The 22,500-nt window shown below is 43.8% G+C and overlaps 1 protein-coding gene across 1 annotated transcript in view; it reads left to right on the top strand.

Moving 5' to 3' along the window:
* The window catches only part of cacna2d3a (calcium channel, voltage-dependent, alpha 2/delta subunit 3a), a 452,439-nt gene that overhangs the window by 340,354 nt on the left and 89,585 nt on the right, over positions 1-22,500 (top strand). Inside the window, exons 15-19 of the mRNA XM_065006038.1 lie at positions 12,737-12,808; positions 13,140-13,220; positions 14,792-14,866; positions 16,537-16,620; positions 20,629-20,700. Coding sequence (XP_064862110.1) covers positions 12,737-12,808; positions 13,140-13,220; positions 14,792-14,866; positions 16,537-16,620; positions 20,629-20,700 — 384 coding nt within the window. The remainder of the gene's footprint in view (positions 1-12,736; positions 12,809-13,139; positions 13,221-14,791; positions 14,867-16,536; positions 16,621-20,628; positions 20,701-22,500) is intronic.

The following is a 22,500-nucleotide window of genomic DNA, read 5'->3' as shown; positions in this document are numbered from 1 at the left end:
CTCTCTCTCTCTGTCTCTCTCTCTGTCTCTCTCGGTCTATCTCGCTCTCTCTCTCTCTCTCTCTCTCCCTCTCTGCCTCTCTCGCTCTGTCTCTCGCTCTGTCTCTCGCTCTGTCTCTCGCTCTCTCTCTCTCTTTCTCACTCTGTCTCTCTCTGTCTCTCTCTCTCTCTCTGTCTCTCTGTCTCTCTCTCTCTCTCTCTGTCTCTCTCTCTGTCTCTCTCTGTCTATCTCGCTCTCTCTCTCTCTCTCTCTCTCTCTCAATTCAATTCAATTCAATTCAATTCAATTCAATTCAATTCAAGGGCTTTATTGGCATGGGAAACATGTGTTAACATTGCCAAAGAAAGTGAGGTAGACAACATACAAAGTGAATATATAAAGTGAAAAACAACAAAAATTAACAGTAAACATTACACATACAGAAGTTTCAAAACAGTGAAGACCTCTCTCTCTCTCTCTCTCTGCCTCTCTCTCTGTCTCTCTCGGTCTTTCTCGCTCTGTCTCTCGCTCTCTCTCTCCCTCTCTGTTCTCTTTCTCTATGTTTTCGCCTTGCATTTGTATCCCTTTATAGCTAAAGTTGAAGGTTTCTGTACTTTTAATATTTGTTTCTTACTTTTCACTCAATGTGTTCAGGGATAAAGCCCCTGAAACAGAGGAGGGTGTTTAGCAATATAATGCTGTATGCTATTTTAATCGAGGGTTGAAGGATTGAGATACCACTGGGTAATCACTCAAACGGACACTTTGTTGCTTCCCACAACTCTACAGTTGAAGTCGGAAGTTTACATACACCTTAGCCAAGTACATTTAAACTGACATATCCTGACATATGATCCTAGTAAATAAAAACGGTATTAGGTCAGCTAGGATCACCACTTTATTTTAAGAATGTAAAATGTCAGAATAATAGTAGAGAGAATAATTTATTTCAGCTTTTATTTCTTTCATAACATTCCCAGTGGGTCAGAAGTTAACATACACTCAATTGGTATTTGGTAGCATTGCCTTTAAATTGTTTAATTTGGTTAAAACGTTTCAGGTAACCATCCACAAGCTTTCCACAATAATGCCACCCCCGTGCTTCACTGTTGGGTTGGTGTTCTTCAGCTTTCAGTTCTCCCCCTTTTTCCTCCAATCATAACGATGGACATTATGGCCAAACAGTTCCATTTTTGTTTCATCAGACGAGAGGACATTTCTCTAAAAAGTACGATCTTTGTCCCCATGTACAGTTGTAATCTGGATTTTTAATGGCTGTTTTGGAGCAGTGGTTTCTTCCTTGCTGAGCGGCCTTTCAGGTTATGTCGATATAGGACTTGTTTTACTCTGTATATAGGTACTTTTTTACCTGTTTCCTCCAGCATCTTCACAAGGTCCTTCGCTGTTGTTCTGGGATTGATTTGCACTTTTTGCACCAAAGTACGTTCATCTCTAGGAGACCGAATGCGTCTCCTTCCTGAGTGGTATGACGGCTGCGTGGTCCCATGGTGTTTATACTTGCGTACTATTGTTTGTACAGATGAACGCGGTACCTTCAGGCGTTTGGAAATTGCTCCCAAGGATGAACCAGACTTTTGGTCTACAATTTTTTTCTGAGGTCTTGGCTGATTTCTTTTGATTTTCCCATGATGTCAAGCAAAGAGGCACTGAGTTTGAAGGTAGGTCTTGAAATACATCCACAGGTACACCTCCAATTGACTCCAATGATGTCAATTAGCCTATCAGAAGCTTCTAAAGCCATGACATAATTTTCAGGAATTTTCCAAGCAGTTTAAGTTAACTTAGTGTATGTAAACTTCTGACCCACTGGAATTGTGATACAGTGAATTATAAATTAAATAATCTGTCCGTAAACAATTGTTGGAAAAAATACTTGCACAAATACTTGCACATGCACAAAGTAGACGTCCTAACCCACTTGTCCAAATTATAGTTTGTTAACAAGACATTTGTGGAGGGGTTGAAAAACAAGTTTTAATGACCAACCTAAGTGTATGTAAACTTCCGACTTCAACTGTAAGTATTATATGCTAAATCTAGGTGAGGTAATATTTAAGGTTTTATATGATATCATGTATGTGTACAGTATATATTTCACCAGTGATGAAAGACAACGAAAACATGGAAGGTTTTACGTTAGTCCATGATCAGGAAAACTTGATGTTCTTGAAATACAGTGAATCAGTGAATCGTTATATGTGTATTCAGAATAACAAAGTGAATCAGTGAATCGTTATGTGTGTATTCAGAATAACAAAGTGAATCAGTGAATCGTTATGTGTGTATTCAGAATAACAAAGTGAATCAGTGAATCGTTATGTGTGTATTCAGAATAACAAAGTGAATCAGTGAATCGTTATGTGTGTATTCAGAATAACAAAGACTACTTTGGACGTGTGTGTGTGTGTGCAAATTTGTGTTTGCAAGTGTGTGTGTGTGTGTCCCAACAGATGGAATCATTAAGTGAATGAGCCCTGTGTGCTTGTTTGGAAGCTGTGTAGCAGGCATGTGAAACACACTGTGACAGAATACTGCGTTAGTCCTCAGGTTATTCCCCAACCTGCCACATTTTACCCCCCTCTGTGCCTCGGGTCTCATTCTCTCAGCCAATCACACACACGCACACGCACTCACGCACACACACACACACATGCATGCATACACGCACACGCACGAACACACACGCACACACACACACACACATGCATACACGCACACGCACAAACACACACGCACACACACACACACACATGCATACACGCACACGCACAAACACACACGCACACACACACACACACATGCATACACGCACACGCACGAACACACACACAGGGTTACTTCCTGCGCTTAAAGCATTGTGTTTGGTTCTGCATTACGGAGAGTGAAGCGTGTGAGCAGTAGTCATTTGTACGCTCACTAGATAAAACGAGTGGCTGAGGAAATGGAGGGAGACAGAAGCAGGTTTCTCTCTCTGTAGCTGTACCGTCCGCAGGCTCAGAAACAACGACTCTCTCTACCTCTTCCTCCATCTCTCTTACTCCCCAAACTCACTGTGTCTGTCTGTCTCGGAAAGGGTGTACATCCTCATGATTTTCTATGACCAAATATATGTGCTGTATTGTTGAAAAAATGTCCACCTTTTTGTATCACCTTGTAGTCCGCTGATATTTGCTAGCTTGTGGGTTTGTGGTGTGGTCGTACCAGTGACCTGAACACAACCACAAAACCCAATGGCAGCTCAGATGTATTTAGAACCACAAAGAGAACCAGGCACAAGCTTTGTCCCAATTCAGTCAATACCAGTCTAGTATGCAGTCTCTGTGTCCCAGTCCTACTTCTATAAGTTCCCTTTAGGAAAACCCCTTTCAGGGGAGAAGATGGATGTGTATATAACATCCCTTTATCCCACTACAGATGGATGTGTATATAACATCTCTTTATCCCACTACAGATGGATGTGTATATAACATCCCTTTATCCCACCACAGATGGATGTTGACACTAAAATGCTTTCTGCTTTCTGCCACAACTCTACCAACATATTGATTATTTGTGTCTGTTTTCTTCTCGTTTAAATCTCCTCTCTGTAGCTCCCTCAGGCTCAAAAGGTAAACAGTCTGACTGGAGGTCTGTCTCTCTCCCGCTCACCACCGTGTCTCCGTGTGTGTTTGGATTTGTTCACCTGTGTTTGCAGCGTGGCGTGTGTCCATGCGTGTTTGAGCACCTGTCTCCGGTGTGGAATGGTCACATCCGTGTTGGAGCTCACATTTTAAGACACAGCGTAGTTGAGAGATCTCCCATGGCTTTGATGTGTGATATGGTGTGTGTTGCTTTATTTGGTCATTTATTTGGAATGATTCAACCATCTGGATTCCGATGCCGGCTAATGCATTTCTGTCATTGGTGGTACTGTTTCATTGCATTCATCACCTGCACTTCTGATCACACACACACACACACACACACACACACACACACACACACACACACACACACACACACACACACACACACACACACACACACACACACACACACACACACACACACACACACACACACACACACACACACACACACACACACACACACACACACACACACACACACACACAAATAAACTCACTCTCACACATTACCACTTTTTCATCCATCATTGCTGTTGCTTTGCTGATATGTGTGCACGTTTGTGTGTGTCGGTGTGTGTGTGTGTGTGTGGTTACGTCCATGTACATGGGTGCGTGTGGGTAAGCTTGTGAGTCTGTGTGTGTGTGTGTGTGTGTGTGTGTGTGTGTGTGTGTGTGTGTGTGTGTGTGTGTGTGTTTTGTGTGTGTGTCAGTGTTAAAATGCACTCACTGTTACTAACCAGAGAGTAGAACAGGTAATTGCCTATAATGGCTGTTGTGATGATTTTTTGTGATGATTCTTCTCTTCATAGTTGGTGCTTTGTGATGAATATGTCGTGGTGGAGCAGAACTTCTGCTGAGTGCCTCCATAAGCAGAACGATAATGATCCTGAAGCAGAGAGGGTTTATGGAGGAGCACGGCAACGGACAATTCAGATCAACGCAGAAAATAGCACTCCCATCACTGCACTGCCATGTGTCTGCCATACAACCATACCACGCACACACAGTCTGACAGAGCGTTGGAGAAGCACATGAGTGCCTCACAATCATCCACGTAACACCTGCCTAACCCACCCCATGAAATACACACATAGGGTAGAAGTAGTGGTGGCTATTCAGCATGATATTCTGTCAGGATTTAGCTTTTTTATCCAATTGTTTTCATTGTAGATTCAGGTTTTAGGCTGATATGTGATTGTTAGATGCAACGGTGGCACCATACTGCGATTCAGGGCTTGTACCTGTCTGATTGGTAGATTCAGGACTGTTTCCTTTCTGATTGGTAGATTCAGGGCTGCGTCCCTGTCTGATTGGTAGATTCCAGGATGCGTCCTGTCTGATTGGTGTATGCATGGTCTAAGTCCTGTCTCATTTGTAGATTCAGCTCTGATTTCTGTCAGATTTTTAGATGTAGGTCTAATTCCTGTCTAATTGGTAAATGCAGGGCTGATTCCTGTCTGATTGATAGATTCAGGGCTGTTTCCTGTCTGATTGGTAGAATCATGGCTAATTCCATTCTGATTGGTAGACTCAGGGCTCTGTCCTTTCTGATTTGTAGATTCAGGGCTGCGTCCTGTCTGATTTGTAGATGAAGGGCTGATTCCTGTAGGTTGATTTGTAGGTTGATGGCTGAAGACAAAGTAACATATTGATTTCTAGCAGATTTGTATCTCTCCCTGAACTCCTGTGAGTTCAGCCTGTCCTTCCCCTCCTTCCCCTCCTTCTCTTCTCTCCACCCCTCCCGCTACTTTCCTCTCCCTTGGCTCAGCAGTTCCATCCATCTTTCTCTCCTTCCCTCTCCTCCTCTCCCTCTGCTTCTTTACCTCCTCATTCCCCTCCTCTCCCTCTTCCTCTCCTCCTCTGGGCCCACTAGTTTCATCCATCATTCTGCGGATCATTTGGCTTTGTCCCCAACCACCTGAAAAACTGACAGGGGAGTGAGACGGAGAGGCCGAGGGGAGGGAGAGAGGGGGAGATGGGGAGAGGAGTTTTGAAGGAGGGTGAGGATCACTGGGAATTGGTTATGTCATGTGTTACAGTAATTTTTGTGTAGTGTACGCAGTCTGGGTGGAGGTGGTGTGTGTCTGTGTGTGTGTGTGTGTGTGTGTGTGTGTGTGTGTGTGTGTGTGTGTGTGTGTGTGTGTGTGTGTGTGTGTGTGTGTGTGTGTGTGTGTGTGTGTGTGTGTGTGTGTGTGTGTAGTAGAGGTCTAGAGTTGTATATTTATCCCCCAGGAGAGCCCTATAGAGGGCCTTACAGTCAGCCCTCACAGTCCAATCATCATTAAGCCTGATCGCCATGGGAACAAAGATCGCCACAGTCACCGGTATGCCATTTGTCATGGCAACCCAGATTCCAGGGTGTCCTGAAACAATGAAAGGCTGGCACGGTCCCCTTGTACCACAGTCCCAGGTGGGGTGTCAGTAGTAAGCAATAAGCGTGTGTGTGTGTGTGTGTGTGTGTGTGTGTGTGTGTGTGTGTGTGTGTGTGCGTGTGCGTGTGCGTGTGCGTGTGCGTGCGTGCGTGCGTGCGTGCGTGCGTGGACGCTGTAAGAATCTGACCTGTATCTTTATGAAGGACTCGTATGCCCCATTTATTAACACTGACACCATGAGCCCAAGAGACACATACACACACACACACTCACACTCACACCTTTTTTTCCCACTCATGACATGGCACCATCTTTATGAATGTATAGATACGTTTCTTGCTACGGTATATAAAAAATTGATAACTAACTGATGATCCACTTGCTTGGTACATAAGCTCTGTTTAATGGCCACTATGTATAACCTTGTTTCTTGGTGCCAATAGCCAAAACATTTAAGTAAAAATAAGGAAAATGTCTTCACGCTCTAATGAATGACTATGATGGTGGAACTGAGAGATATTTGGACAGGTTTACCTCCAATAGATGGAGGAAAGGACTGTCTTCTCCCATGATGCCTCTGTAATCACCTGCTAATTATGTCATTTCCTGGAGCAGCTGTGCAGGTCTGAGCATCACCTGGATTCTCTGAGTGAGATCATCCATTCACACACACACACACAGGGAAATGCATAGTTTTCAAATCAGAGCTCATTCACCCAGAGACACACAGTTAATCAGGCTCTGTAACACACATAATCACCCCTAAACTGCAACATCTACCAACCACTCGCAACTTTACCTGCCATACACTGGGGACATGCCAACATTACTGTTTCATATTCTAGAGCATTCTCAAAATATAAAAGATATCTGAGTCCAGTGTTCAGATCTGCATAGTTGCTGCCAGCAGGCTCTGCTGATGTACTGAGAAGCTCCACCTGTTCATTTATAGATCAATGTCATATGATCTGACAGAGACACTCAGTCTGGAGATAGAGTTTGTATTTTTAGACAAGGTCCTGTGTCTTTGTCCCTGTCCTTTGATCGATTTGCCAGCGTCCAGCCAGCAGTGTAATTTGTTGATGGTGTTGGTAGTGTAATGTTTTGTTGGTGATGGCAGTGGGTGCTGTATTTATGTATTGTTGTCATCCTATCCCATCCTATCATATCCCATCCTATCCTATCCTATCATATCCCATCCTATCCCATCCTATCATATCCCATCCTATCCCATCCTATCATATCCCATCCTATCATATCCCATCCTATCCCATCCTATCATATCCCATCCTATCCCATTCTATCATATCCCATCCTATCCCATCCTATCATATCCCATCCTATCCCATCCTATCATATCCCATCCTATCCCATTCTATCATATCCCATCCTATCCCATCCTATCATATCCCATCCTATCCCATCCTATCATATCCCATCCTATCATATCCCATCCTATCCCATCCTATCATATCCCATCCTATCTCATCCTATCATATCCCATCCTATCCCATCCTATCATATCCCATCCTATCATATCCCATCCTATCCCATCCTATCATATCCCATCCTATCATATCCCATCCTATCCCATCCTATCATATCCCATCCTATCCCATTCTATCATATCCCATCCTATCCCATTCTATCATATCCCATCCTATCCCATTCTATCATATCCCATCCTATCCCATTCTATCATATCCCATCCTATCCCATCCTATCATATCCCATCCTATCCCATTCTATCATATCCCATCCTATCATATCCCATCCTATCCCATCCTATCATATCCCATCCTATCCCATCCTATCATATCCCATCCTATCATATCCCATCCTATCCCATTCTATCCTATACTATACAATCCCATCCTATACTATCCCATCCTTTCCTATCCCATCCCATCATAACCTATCATATCCCATCCCATACTATCCTTTCCCATCCCATCCTATCCCATTCTATCCTATACTATACAATCCCATCCTATCATATCCCATCCTATCCCATCCTATCATATCCCATCCTATCCCATTCTATCATATCCCATCCTATCCCATCCTATCATATCCCATCCTATCCCATCCTATCATATCCCATCCTATCCCATTCTATCATATCCCATCCTATCCCATCCTATCCCATCCTATCATATCCCATCCTATCCCATTCTATCATATCCCATCCTATCCCATTCTATCATATCCCATCCTATCCCATCCTATCATATCCCATCCTATCCCATTCTATCCTTTCCTATCCCATCCCATCATAACCTATCATATCCCATCCCATACTATCCTTTCCCATCCCATCCTATCCAGTCCTATCCCATACCATCCCATCCAATCCCATTCTATCCTGTACCATCCTATCCCATCCTATCATATCCCATCCTATCAAATCCTATCCCATCCTATCCCATCCTATTCCATGCTATCCTATCCCATCCAATCCTCTTCCATCATATCCCGTCCCTTCCTATCCCATCCAATCCTCTCCCATCATATCCCTTCCCTTGCTATCCCATCCTATCCTATCCCATCCTATCCCATCCTATCCCATCCTATCCTATCCCATCCTATCCCATCATATCCTATCCCATCCCATCCAATCATATCCTATCCTATCCTATCCCATCCAATCCTATCCTATCCCATCCCATCATATCCCATCCTATCCCAGCCTATCCTATACTATACAATCCCATCCTATACTATCCCATCCTTTCCTATCCCATCCCATCCTATCATAACCTATCATATCCCATCCCATACTATCCCATTCCATCCTATCATATCCCATCCCATACTATCCCATTCCATCCTATCCTATCCCATTCTATCCTATCCCATCCCATCCCATCACATTTTATCCTATCCCATCCCATCCCAGCCTATCCCATCCTATCTCTTCCTATCCCAACCCATCCAATAACATCCCCTCCCATCCTATCCTATTCCATCCTATCCAATCCCATCCCACCATATCACATCCTATCCTATACTATCCAATCATGTGCAATCCTTTCCCATCCTATCACATCCTATCCTACCATATCCTATTCCATCCCATTTTATCCCATCCTATCCCATCCCATTCATTCCCATCCTAGCCTATACAATCCTATCCTATCCCATGTTATCCTGCCCCATCCTATCCCATTTCATCCTATCCTGTCCTATCTCATCCTATCCCATCCCATTCTATTATATCCCTTCCTATCCTACCCCATCCCATTCTATCCCATCCTATCCCATCCCATTCCATCCCATCCTACCCCATCCTATCCCATCCTATCCCATCCCATTCTATTATATCCCTTCCTATCCTACCCCATCCCATTCTATCCCATCCCATCCTATCCCATCCCATTCCATCCCATCCTACCCCATCCTATCCCATCCTATCCCATCCCATGCTATCCTACCCCATCCCATTCTATCCCATCCTATCCCATCCAATTCCATCCCATCCTATCCCATCCTATACTATCCTATTCCATCCCATCCCATCCCATTCTATCCCATCAAATCAAATCAAAAATCAAATCAAATGTATTTATATAGCCCTGCGTACATCAGCTGATATCTCAAAGTGCTGTACAGAAACCCATCCTAAATCCCCAAACAGCAAGCAATGCAGGTGTTGAAGCACGGTGGCTAGGAAAAACTCCTTAGAAAGGCCAAAACCTAGGAAGAAACCTTGAGAGGAACCAGGCTATGAGGGGTGGCCAGTCCTCTTCTGGATGTGCCGGGTGGAGATTATAACAGAACATCGCCACGATGTTCAAATGTTCATAAATGACCAGCACGGTCAAATAATAATAATCACAGTAGTTGTCGAGGATGCAGCAAGTCAGCACCTCAGGAGTAAATGTCAGTTGGCTTTTCATAGCCGATCATTAAGAGTATCTCTACGACTCCTGCTGTCTCTAGAGAGTTGAAAACAGCAGGTCTGAGACAGGTAGCATGTCCGGTGAACAGGTCAGGATTCCATAGCCGCAGGCAGAACAGTTGAATCTGGAGCAGCAGCACGGCCAGGTGGATTGGGGACAGCAAGGAGTCTTCATGCCAGGTAGTCCTGAGGCATGGTCCTAGGGCTCAGGTCCTCCGAGAGAGAGAAAGAAAGAAAGAGAGAATTAGAGAAAGCATACTTAAATTCACACAGGACACCGGATAAGACAGGATAAGTACTCCAGATATAACAAACGGACCCTAGCCCCCAACACATAAACTACTGCAGCATAAATACTGGAGGCTGAGACAGGAGGGGTCAGGAGACACTGTGGCCCCATCCGATGATACCCACGGACAGGGCCAAACAGGAAGGATATAGCCCTACCCACTTTGCCAAAGCACAGCCCCCACACCACTAGAGGGATACCTTCAACCACCAACTTACCATCCTGAGACAAGGCTGAGTATAGCCCACAAAGATCTCCGCCACGGCACAACCCTAGGAGGGGCGCAAACCCAGACAGGAAGATCACATCAGTGTCTCAACCCACTCAAGTGGACGGCATGGAAGAGCACCAGTAAGCCAGTGACTCAGCCCCTGTAATAGGGTTAGAGGCAGAGAATCCCAGTGGTATCATATACTATCATATCCCATCATATCCCATCTTATTCAATTTCATCCTATCCTGTCCTATCTCATCCTATCCCAGGCTATCCCATCCTATCCCATCCTATCCTATCCCATCCCACCCTATCCTTTCCTGTCTTATCCCATCCTATTCCATTCTATCCCATCCCATTCTATCCCATCCCATTCTATCCCATCCTATCCCATCCTATCCAAACCTATCCTATCCCATCTTATCTCATCCTACCCTATCCCATCCCATCCCATTCTATAAAATCCCATTCTATCCTATCCAATCCCATCCAATCCTCTCCCATCATATCCCTTCCCTTCCTATCCTATCCCATCCTATCCCATCCTATCTTTTCCCATCCCATTCCATCCAATCCCATCCCATTCTATCCCATCCTATACTATACTATCCTATCCCATCCTATCCCATCCTATCCCATCCTATGCCTATCCCATCCTATCCCATCCTATGCTATTCCATCCCATCCCATTCTATCCCATCCTATACTATCCCATCCTATCCCATCCTATCCCATCCCATCCTATCCCATACCATCATATCCCATAATATCCTTTCCCATCCTATCCTATTGTGTCCTATCCCATGCTATTCCATTCTTTCCCAGCCTATCCTATCCTTTCCCATCCTATCCCATGCTATTCCATTCTTTCCCAGCCTATCCTATCCTTTCCCATCCTATCCCATGCTATTCCATTCTTTCCCAGTCTATCCTATCCTTTCCCATCCTATCCCATGCTATTCCATTCTTTCCCAGCCTATCCTATCCTTTCCCATCCTATCCCATGCTATTCCATTCTTTCCCAGCCTTTCCTATCCTTTCCCATCCTATCCCATGCTATTCCATTCTTTCCCATGCTATTCCATTCTTTCCCAGTCTATCCGATCCTTTCCCATCCTATTCCATTCTACCCCTGGGACATCCATCAGTAGGAAATGGAATGTGTGGAGGCTGACAACACATTACACATCGTTAGACATTTTCTTACCTCAAAAGTGGTCCTCCAACATGGTTTTCCAAAGTTAATAATGTTCCTTTCCTTGTTGTTCTAAAGGTCCTTCATATGACATCTTTTACACAAAAGATAGTACCACTAGTTGGCTGTGGTGTGACATTCATATTAGTGAATATGTGTGAAAGTTGTATTTTATATACTGTTGTTTCTCAGAGGAGGTCTGTAAGTTGGTGGAGAGGTTTGGGGGAGGTTTTTGTGACCCCAGGCCTGCACAACGATAATCCTACTCTAGGCCCTTGAACAGAGTACTTAACCTTGCCTGCATCTATTTTTAATACTATCAACTTGATATCTGTAAATAGACACTATCTATTTCCAGATTCGGGGAGCCTTTAGTAAAAATATAATATCCTAATTATTCCCACAGTCTTTTGGGAGAGATAACCATCCTGTACTTAAACAGTGCCTGTGGCTGAGATTGACTCTGCTCATGATCAAAGACAGACCATGATTAAACACATTTAAAGACACATAATAAACATTATTATACATGTGACTAAAGATTTAAGGCTTTGCTCACTGTGGGTGTAGTGGGAAGGGTTCACAGGCTTGGTATAATCATATATTTATCAAATCAAATCAAAATCAAATCAAAAATCGTATATATTTACATAAGAAAATAAGAGAATGTTGCGCTGAACTGTAGTTTTGCAACTATTCTGATCTTGAACTGTTTCAAACTCTACTACAATCAAAATATGTGAGATCACACAGTGCTTCTTTGATTTCCAGTGGAGGGTTTACATACCCAGCTGACAGGACACAGGTAAATGGTAACTGGTTCTGTAAGAGGGTTGTATTCATTAGTGCACACCATAGAAAGCAGTAGAACAATGTTTTGCAATGGGAAACGAGTGTATCTTATGGGATAAGTTCAGGTTAGTCCCTCCTCATTCCGGTCGTTTGCATCCGTTTAGTTCCTAGTGGATAAACCCCGGCTGTGACAACAGCAGAATGGCACTCTGTTCTGACGACATCCACTGTATTCCAAAATGTGACTGTTCTTTTTTCAGAACAGAATTCAAAAGTTATTGATGAACAATTAGGTTCTTATGTATCTTCTTCGTTTCCTTTGTCTCCTTCTTTCCTTCTTTCAGCTGGAGGATGGTCAGGGTCCTATTTTGATGACCACTGTGGCCATGCCTGTGTTCAGCACCAAGAATGAGACGGTGAGTACACACGCACACACACACATAAGCACACACACACAGAGACAGACGCACACACACACACACACACACACACACACACACACACACACACACACACACACACACACACACACACACACACACACACACACACACACACAGAGACAGACGCACACACACGCGCACACACATATGCACACACACACAGACACAGACGCACACACACACACACACACACACACACACACACACACACATGCATATACCACACACGCTTGACCAACAACTTTTCTTGATGTTATCCAAATGTTGTGTTGATCCTTTCTGTTTGTTTTGTGCATGTTTCCAGAGGAATAGAGGCATCCTGCTAGGTGTGGTTGGTACTGATGTTCCTGTCTCTGAGCTCCTCAAAACCATCCCAAAATATAAGGTACTGACCATTGCCCAACTTCAGTCTTCACTGAAAACATCAGAAAATCACAATGAGCTAACACACAGCTCTGTTGATACTTTCACTAGATGATCACAATGAGCTAACACATATTACTGTTGATACTTTCACTAGATGATCACAATGAGCTAACACACAGCTCTGTTGATACTTTCACTAGATGATCACAATGATCTAACACACAGCTCTGTTGATACTTTCACTAGATGATCACAATGATCTAACACACAGCTCTGTTGATACTTTCACTAGATGATCACAATGATCTAACACACAGCTCTGTTGATACTTTCACTAGATGATCACAATGATCTAACACAGAGCTCTGTTGATACTTTCACTAGATGATCACAATGATCTAACACACAGCTCTGTTGATACTTTCACTAGATGATCACAATGAGCTAACACACAGCTCTGTTGATACTTTCACTAGATGATCACAATGATCTAACACACAGCTCTGTTGATACTTTCACTAGATGATCACAATGATCTAACACACAGCTCTGTTGATACTTTCACTAGATGATCACAATGATCTAACACACAGTACTGTTGATACATTCACTGGATGATCACAATGAGTTAACACACAGCTCTGTTGATACTTTCACTAGATGATCTCAATGAGCTAACACACAGTACTGTTGATACAGTCAGTGAATGGTCAGAATGAGTTTACACAAATGGCACTGTTGATACTTTCACTGAGTGATCAGAATGATCTCAGCAACGTACCACTGTTGATTAATTCACTTGATGATCAGAATGAGCTAACACATATCGCTGTTGATACTTTCACTGAATGAAACTGTGGCAGAGCACTCAAGAACAGCAAGCACATTCTAATCAGAGATATTGTTCAACGTTTTCAGAGAGATCGTTTGAACCTCCTGCCTCATACCTTATAATAGCATGTAATTGTATCATCTGTAGACTACTGGCTTTTTATCTGGACTTCTGCTGGAGGATGGGGGAGTTGATCATTCTATAGGAGGGATGAGAGATTTAGATGTGGGATGTGTTTTGACATTTAAAAGCATGTTATTTAGTTCAGACCACATTCACCGACAGGGTTGCGTCTGGAATCAGTGAAACACACGCATGCGCGCACACACACACACACACACACACACACACACACACACACACACACACACACACACACACACACACACACACACACACACACACATACTCATTGAAAGCGACCACCACCTTGTTATGTAGAAATGTAAATGAGTCACTGTGGAAATGCGATGATTCTGGCTCCAAAACATACAAAGAGCTTGATTACGCTCTTCATCACTTTTCATATTCATATTTTAGTTTATGTGTGTGTATGTGTGTATGCCTGGATTTTGGCATAGTTCCAAAACTGTTCATTTCTCTCTCCACCACTGTATGTATAATTGTGTGTGTGTGTGTGTGTGTGTGTGTGTGTGTGTGTGTGTGTGTGTGTGTGTGTGTGTGTGTGTGTGTGTGTGTGTGTGTGTGTGTGTGTGTGTGTGTGTGCGTGCGTGTGCTTGTATATGCATCTGTTGCAGCTGGGCATCCATGGTTACGCGTTCGCCATAACTAACAACGGGTACATTCTGACCCACCCTGACCTCAGACCATTGGTGAGTATCACAATACATCTAATATCAACTAACTCTAACCCTTAGAACAGCAGAGAGAGGAGCAGAACCTAGAATACACCAAATTACTGTCTAAACACACCTTTCAGCTGTGTGTGTGAAGGGGAGGGGGGATTTGTAGATGAGCAGACTGTGTTCCAGACAGTATTGGGCTGTGAATACAGCTACTGTATAACTGTTATTAACTATATATTCAGAGAACAGGTGAAGAGAGAGGAAGGAGAGAGAGAAGTGGAGAAAGACATGGCAGAATGAGAGAGGAATGAGAGAGGTGGGGAGAGATAAGGATAATGTGTAGTAGAGAGAGAGGAGATGGGGATAGAAGAGGAGAGGGGGATTGGGTAAAGGAAGAGATTGACAGGGCAGGAGGAGAGAGGAAGGATAGAGGGGAAGAGATGTATACAAGGTAGGAGGAAAGAGGAAAGGGAGAGAAATATTGGAGGATGAGAGAGAAAGGAGAGGGAGGACAGGAGAGGGCTGGAGCGGAGGACAGGCAGACAGGGAGAGTAGTTAATAGATGTCTAATTAGAGACTGTAATGAACAGTGTTTAAGAGCTAATGAGGGGTAGGAGGCTGTCCTTTCACTGACAGATGAATGGAGCAGGGTGATACACACGCACACACACACACAGACAGACACATGCACAGTGTGTTATAGAAAGTGGACTAAAGACATTTGTCTGGCCAGAGGCCCTCTTCACTGACACAGAGGTGAACTGCTGTCATGTATTTCTAATGGCTTATATCAAACAGGCTCACTGTAACCCAGTAGAGGTGAGGAGGAGAGGGGAGGAGGAGAGGAGAGGAAGAGAGGTGAGGAGGAGAGGAGTGGAAGAGAGGAGAGGAGGAGAGGTGAGGAAGAGAGGAGTGGAAGAGAGGAGAGGAGGAGAAGTGAGGAAGAGAGGTAAGGAGGACAGGAAGAAAGGAGAGGAGAGGTGAGGAGGAGAGGATAGAGGTGCAGAGGAAAGGTGAAGAGGAGAGGAAGCGACTTGAGGATGAGAGGAAGAGAGGAGAGGAGGAGAGGTGAGTAAGAGAGGAGAGGTGAGGAGGAGAGGAGAGGAGTGGAAGAGAGGTTAGGAGGAGAGGAAGAGAAGAGAAAAGGAGAGGTGAGGAGAAGAGGTGAGGAGGAGAAATGAGGAGGATAGGAAGAGAAATCAGGAGGATAGGAAGAGAAATGAGGAGGATAGGAAGAGAAATGAGGAGGAAAGGATGAGAGGAGAGGAGGGATCAGGGTGATTTGTCGACTTAATGTCAACATTATGAAAGGGTCATGTCCACACCACTCTCCTGACGCTACTAATGATAATATCAATGTTAGATCATACACACCCAAGTTAACCCTGCCCTCTTACGAGAGAGAGATAGAGAAAGAGAGAGAGAGAGAGAGAGAGAGAGAGAGAGAGAGAGAGAGAGAGCGAGAGAGAGAGAGAGAGAGAGCGAGATGGTGAGGTAACAGTTTATTCAACTACTAACCTGATTCACTCTTAGTCCCTTATCAATCACATACAGATGAAGGGGTTGGGACTATGCAGCACGGTTCACTTATACTTGTGTGTGTGTGTGTGTGTGTGTGTGTGTGCGCGTGCGTGCGTGCGTGCGTGCGTGTGTGTGTGTGTGTGTGTGTGTGTGTGTGTGTGTATGTGTGTGTCTAGTATGAGGAGAGTAAGAAACGTAGGAAGCCCAACTACAGCAGTGTGGATCTGTCTGAGGTGGAATGGGAAGACAAGGACGACATAGTAAGACTCACTATTACAAACATCTCTGTTATATTCAATGAAATGTATTACATTTATGAAAGCTTCACATTGTTTGAAAATGTATCATTAGTCTAAAAACTCAGACTGAGCTATAGACATACCATAACGCTTTCACAATGTTCTCAGCTTAGCGAAGCCTGATGAAGTCAATTCGTGACCTTGGGACATAAGGTTCTATATGCGCAAATCATATTTCTGAGATATTGAGCAGAACTCAGACCTCAGATCTCAGAACTCAGACCTCAGACCTTCAGAACTCAGACCTCGGGTCTTCAGATTTCAGACCTCAGACCTTCAGAACTCAGACCTCAGGTCTTCAGAACTCAGACCTCAGAACTCAGAACTCAGACCTATGATCTCAGATCTCAGAACTGAGATCTCAGATCTCAGATCTTCAGAACTCAGACCTCAGACCTTCAGAACTCAGACCTCAGATCTTCAGACCTCAGACCTCAGACCTTCAGAACTCAGACCTCAGACCTTCAGAACTCAGACCTCAGGTCTTCAGAACTCAGACCTCAGACCTTCAGAACTCAGAGCTCGAGTCTTCAGAACTCAGACCTCAGAACTTCAGAACTCAGACCTCAGATCTCAGATTTCAGACCTCAGACCTCAGACCTTCAGACCTCAGACCTCAGACCTTCAGAACTCAGACCTCAGGTCTTCAGAACTCAGACCTCAGATCTTCAGAACTCAGACCTCAGAACTCAGAACTCAGACCTAAGACCTCAGAACTCAGACCTCAGACCTTCAGAACTCAGACCTCAGACCTTCAGACCTCAGATCTTCAGAACTCAGACCTCAGACCTTCAGAACTCAGACCTTCAGAACTCAGACCTCAGACCTTCAGAACTCAGACCTCAGAACTCAGGTCTCAGAACTCAGATCTCAGATCTCAGAACTCTTTCATAACCATCAAGGTCTTCACCTTATTAAAGGTGCCTAAAGTGCATAGAATCAAATTCCAGAGACATTTCAAAATCATGTATTGTAGGGGGTTGCAATCACAGATAGACCCATATTGCTTTAAAATGTCAACATGTCAATACGGGTCCAGCTATTAAGTTCTATCTGAAACTTTGGAATTCGATATGTCCAGTTTTTAACCTCTACAGGATCAGTGTGTCCCCCCTCCACCCCACACCCCCCTTCCCCCACCCGCGGGGCGGTTGAGCTAACGTGCGCTAATGTGATTAGCATGAGGTTGTAAGTAACAAGAACATTTCCCAGGACATAGACATATCTGATATGGGCAGAAAGCTTCAATTCATGTTAATCTTACTGCACTGTCCAATTTACAGTAGCTATTACAGTGAAATAATACCATGCTATTGTTTGAGGAGAGTGCACAATGACGACATAGAAAATGTATTAATAAACCAATTAGGCACATTTGGGCAGACTTGTTACAACATTTTGAACAGAATACAATGGTCCATTGGATCAGTCTAAAACTTTGCTCATTTATTTTATACTAGGCAAGTCAGTTAAGAACCAATTCTTTTTTTCAGTGACGGCCTAGGAACAGTGGGTTAATTGCCTTGTTCAGTGGCAGAATGCCAGATTTTTACGTTGTCAGCTCGGGGATGCGACCTTGCAACCTTCCAGTTACTAGTCCAACGCTGTAACCACTAGGCTACCTGCCGCCCCACTCATACACTGCTGCCATCTAGTGGCCAAAATCTAAATAGCCCCTAAACTGGAATAATACATTGTGGCCTTTCTGTTGTAGTTAAGAGATGATGGAACAAAATTTTAAAAAACAAAAATTCATGTTTTTTTCTTTGTATTATATTTTACCAGATCTATTCTCCTACATTAATGTCACATTTCCACAAACTTCAAAGTGTTTTCTTTCAACTGGTATCAAGAATATGCATATCCTTGCTTCAGGTCCTGAACTACAGGCAGGTAGATTTGGGTATGTCATTTAGGGGGAAATTGAAAAAAAAGGGTCCAATCCTTTAAGAAGACTGTAGCTATTTGAATACACAAGTTATAGAATAACACATCATTAAATACATGTATTATAAAATGTATTATGATCATTAGACGAAAAACGATGTGACAACATCATTTACTTTAAGATTTCTGACAGTGTTGTATTTTTGCTAGTGTGCCATTATTCCTAGCTAGACTGGCCTACTTAGAGGGAGATGGCAAAGACTTGGGGCGGCAGGGTAGCCTAGTGGTTAGAGAGTTGGACTAGCAACCGGAAGGTTGCAAGTTCAAACCCCCAAGGTACAAATCTATTGTTCTGCCCCTGAACAGGCAGTTAACCACTGTTCCTAGGCCGTCATTGAAAATAAGATTTTGTTCTTAATTAACTGACTTGCCTAGTTAAATAATGGTAAAAAAAATAAACTTCTTATGATCGGTCCGTCTGTATTTGTTCATGCTTGTGATTGGATTGCAGATATAATCTTAAAGCACTAGTTTAAATAGGTTTCTACAGATATTTTTTCCATTTTTTTCACTTAACATTTTATTTTTCAGAGATCTAACTACACAGATATTTGAAGAACCATCTAAAGATCAATTATCTGTGACTAACTAATACAAAAATACAAATGTCAGATAGCCCCAAGATCTCAAATTTACAGTTGTGAATGCTGCACTCTATTTGTGAAAATAGGTGATTAAATAATCATATCCAGATCCATGTTTAATGGCATGTCCTGAGTTGTCCAGGAGTCGGGTTCCCGAAACCATCTTAAAGGCTAAGTTAATCTATGTTTCTAATTATGAACTAGGATCCTATGGTTCTAATGGTGAACTAGGATCCTATGGTTCTAATGGTGAACTAGGATCCTATGGTTCTAATGGTGAACTAGGATCCTATGGTTCTAATGGTGAACTAGGATCCTATACTTCTGATGAACTAGGATCCTATGGTTTTAATGGTGAACTAGGATCCTATGGTTCTAATGGTGAACTAGGATCCTATGGTTCTAATGTTGAACTAGGATCCTATGCTTCTGATGAACTAGGATCCTATGGTTCTAATGGTGAACTAGGATCCTTTGGTTCTAATGGTGAACTAGGATCCTATGCTTCTGATGAACTAGGATCCTATGGTTCTAATGGTGAACTAGGATCCTATGGTTCTAATGGTGAACTAGGATCCTATGGTTCTAATGGTGAACTAGGATCCTATGCTTCTAATGGTGAACTAGGATCCTATGGTTCTAATGGTGAACTAGGATCCTATGGTTCTAATGGTGAACTAGGATCCTATGGTTCTAATGGTGAACTAGGATCCTATGGTTCTAATGGTGAACTTAGCCTTAAGATGCTTTTGGGAAACTGGGCCCTGGACATTTATGGTTTACCTACAGGTAACTGCCATAATAAAGGAAACACCAACATATAGTGGCTTAATAGGGTGTCGGGACACCCCCAGCCAGAACAACTTAAATGCACCTTGACATAGATTCTAAGTGTCTGGAACTCTACTGGAGGGATGTGACACCATTCTTCCATGAGAAATTCCATCATTTAGAAAAAAAAATGTATCATGGTGAAAAACGCTGTCTCACCACTCCAGAATCCTCCAGTGTTCAATTGGGATGAGATCTGATAACTGAGACGGCCATGGCACGTCTTATATTGTTTTCATGCTCATCAAACCATTCAATGATGAACTAGAAGCACAAGCATTTCGCTACACTCGCATTAACATCTGCTAACCATGTGTATGTGACAAATAAATTTGATTTTGATCACTCATAGACATGGTAGCCAAAATAATGGCCTAAATAATGGTCTGCCCAGAATTTTGATACATGACCCTAAGCATGATGGGATGTGAATTGATTAATTAGCTGAGGAATCACACATTTGTGGAAGCATCTGCCTTCAATATACTTTGTATCCCTTACTTACTCAAGTGTTTCCTTTATTTTGGCAGTTACCTGTATGTACTCAGCTATACATTCTGTGAGGGTGAACTCTGTGACTGATAGACTGTCTGTTCTTTGCCTCTAGCTGCGTAATGCCATGGTAAACAGGAAGACTGGCACCTTCTCCATGGAGGTAAAGAAGACTGTGGACAAAGGGGTAAGTGTGTGTGTGTGTGTGTGTGTGTGTGTGTGTGTGTGTGTGTGTGGGTGTGTGTGTGTGTGTGTGTGTGTGTGTGTGTGTGTGTGTGTGTGTGTGTGTGTGTGTGTGTGTGTGTGTGTGTGTGTGTGTGTGTGTGTGTGTGTGTGAGCGGGTGTGTGTGCGGGTGTGTGTGTGGGTGTGGGTGTGGGTGTGGGTGTGTGTGGGTGTGTGTGTCTGTGCGTGTGCGTGTGCGTGTGCGTGTGCGTGGGTGTGGGTGTGTGTGGGTGTGTGGTGTGTGTGTGGGTGTGTGTGTGGGTGTGTGGTGTGTGTGTGTGTGTGTGTGTGTGTGGACTGGATTTACATCTTTACTGTTGTGGTCCAGATTGTGCAGTTCATACACACTGCTTTTGATATGTTGCACATTCTTATGGAGAGAGGGCCCTCACACACACTCTCACAGACACACACACCCTCACAGACACACACACCCTCACAGACACACACACCCTCACAGACACACACACACCCATACAGACACACTCACCCTCACAGACACACACACCCTCACAGACACACACACTCACACCCATACAGACACACACACCCTCACACACTTATACCCATACAGGCGCACACACCCTCACAGACACACACACCCTCACAGACACACACACCCATACAGACACACACACCCTCACAGACACACACACCATCACAGACACACACACCCATACAGACACACACACCCTCACAAACACACACACCCTCACAGACACACACACCCTCACAGACACACACACCCATACAGACACACACACCCTCACAGACACACACACCATCACAGACACACACACCATCACAGACACACACACCATCACAGACACACACACCCATACAGACACACACACCCTCACAAACACACACACCCTCACAGACACACACACCCATACAGACACACACACCCTCACAGACACACTCACCCTCACAGACACACACACCCTCACAGACACACACACCCATACATGAACCAGTTGAGAAGGAGTCTGGGGATGGCAGTGCAAACAATCATTAGTGATGCTGTACTGTGCTAGGACATTCACTCACCCCTATGCCCCCCACTGATCACACACGCACACACACATACACACACACACGCACGCACACACACACACACACACACACACTCCGCTGAAATCCCAGGGGGACTCATGGGCTGCAGTCGGAGTGTGTCAAAGTATGTGTTTGTGTGTGTAACTGTGAGACTCTTCTTATCTCTACTGAGCACATGTTGCTGAATCTGAGAGAGACAGCAGCCCAGTGGTTCTCTTTTTTACCGTTCCTCTGTGTGTGTGTGTGTGTGTGTGTGTGTGTGTGTGTGTGTGTGTGTGTGTGTGTGTGTGTGTGTGTGTGTGTGTGTGTGTGTGTGTGTGTGTGTGTGTGTGTGTGTGTGTGTGTCTGTGTGTGTGTGTGTGTGTGCGTGTATTTATAGTTAAACCGGTTAAATGCTAAACCACACACTCAGGGAACAGATGGCGCTCCTCTTCTTCACTGGTTTCTCTGGCTCTTCTGGTCAACATTATGATACATTCCATTTAGCATGTCCTTTGTATCCATAGTGACTTATTGTCATACGTGCATACCATTTTACGTATCGGTGGTCCCGGGAATCTAACCAACAACCCTGCCGTTGCAAGCTCCATGCTCTTCCAACTGAGCCATTCAGGACAACGAACATATTCATGTCTGTTATCTATGGGAATAACAGTACATGTAGCTAGTGGACATCTGTCAGATACATAGTTGTTTCTCTAGAGCAAA

This window comes from Oncorhynchus nerka, linkage group LG20 (assembly GCF_034236695.1).
Source record: "Oncorhynchus nerka isolate Pitt River linkage group LG20, Oner_Uvic_2.0, whole genome shotgun sequence".
Taxonomy (NCBI): domain Eukaryota; kingdom Metazoa; phylum Chordata; class Actinopteri; order Salmoniformes; family Salmonidae; genus Oncorhynchus; species Oncorhynchus nerka.
The sequence above is the reverse complement of the archived record's forward strand: the minus strand, read 5'-3'. Positions and strand labels throughout refer to the sequence as shown.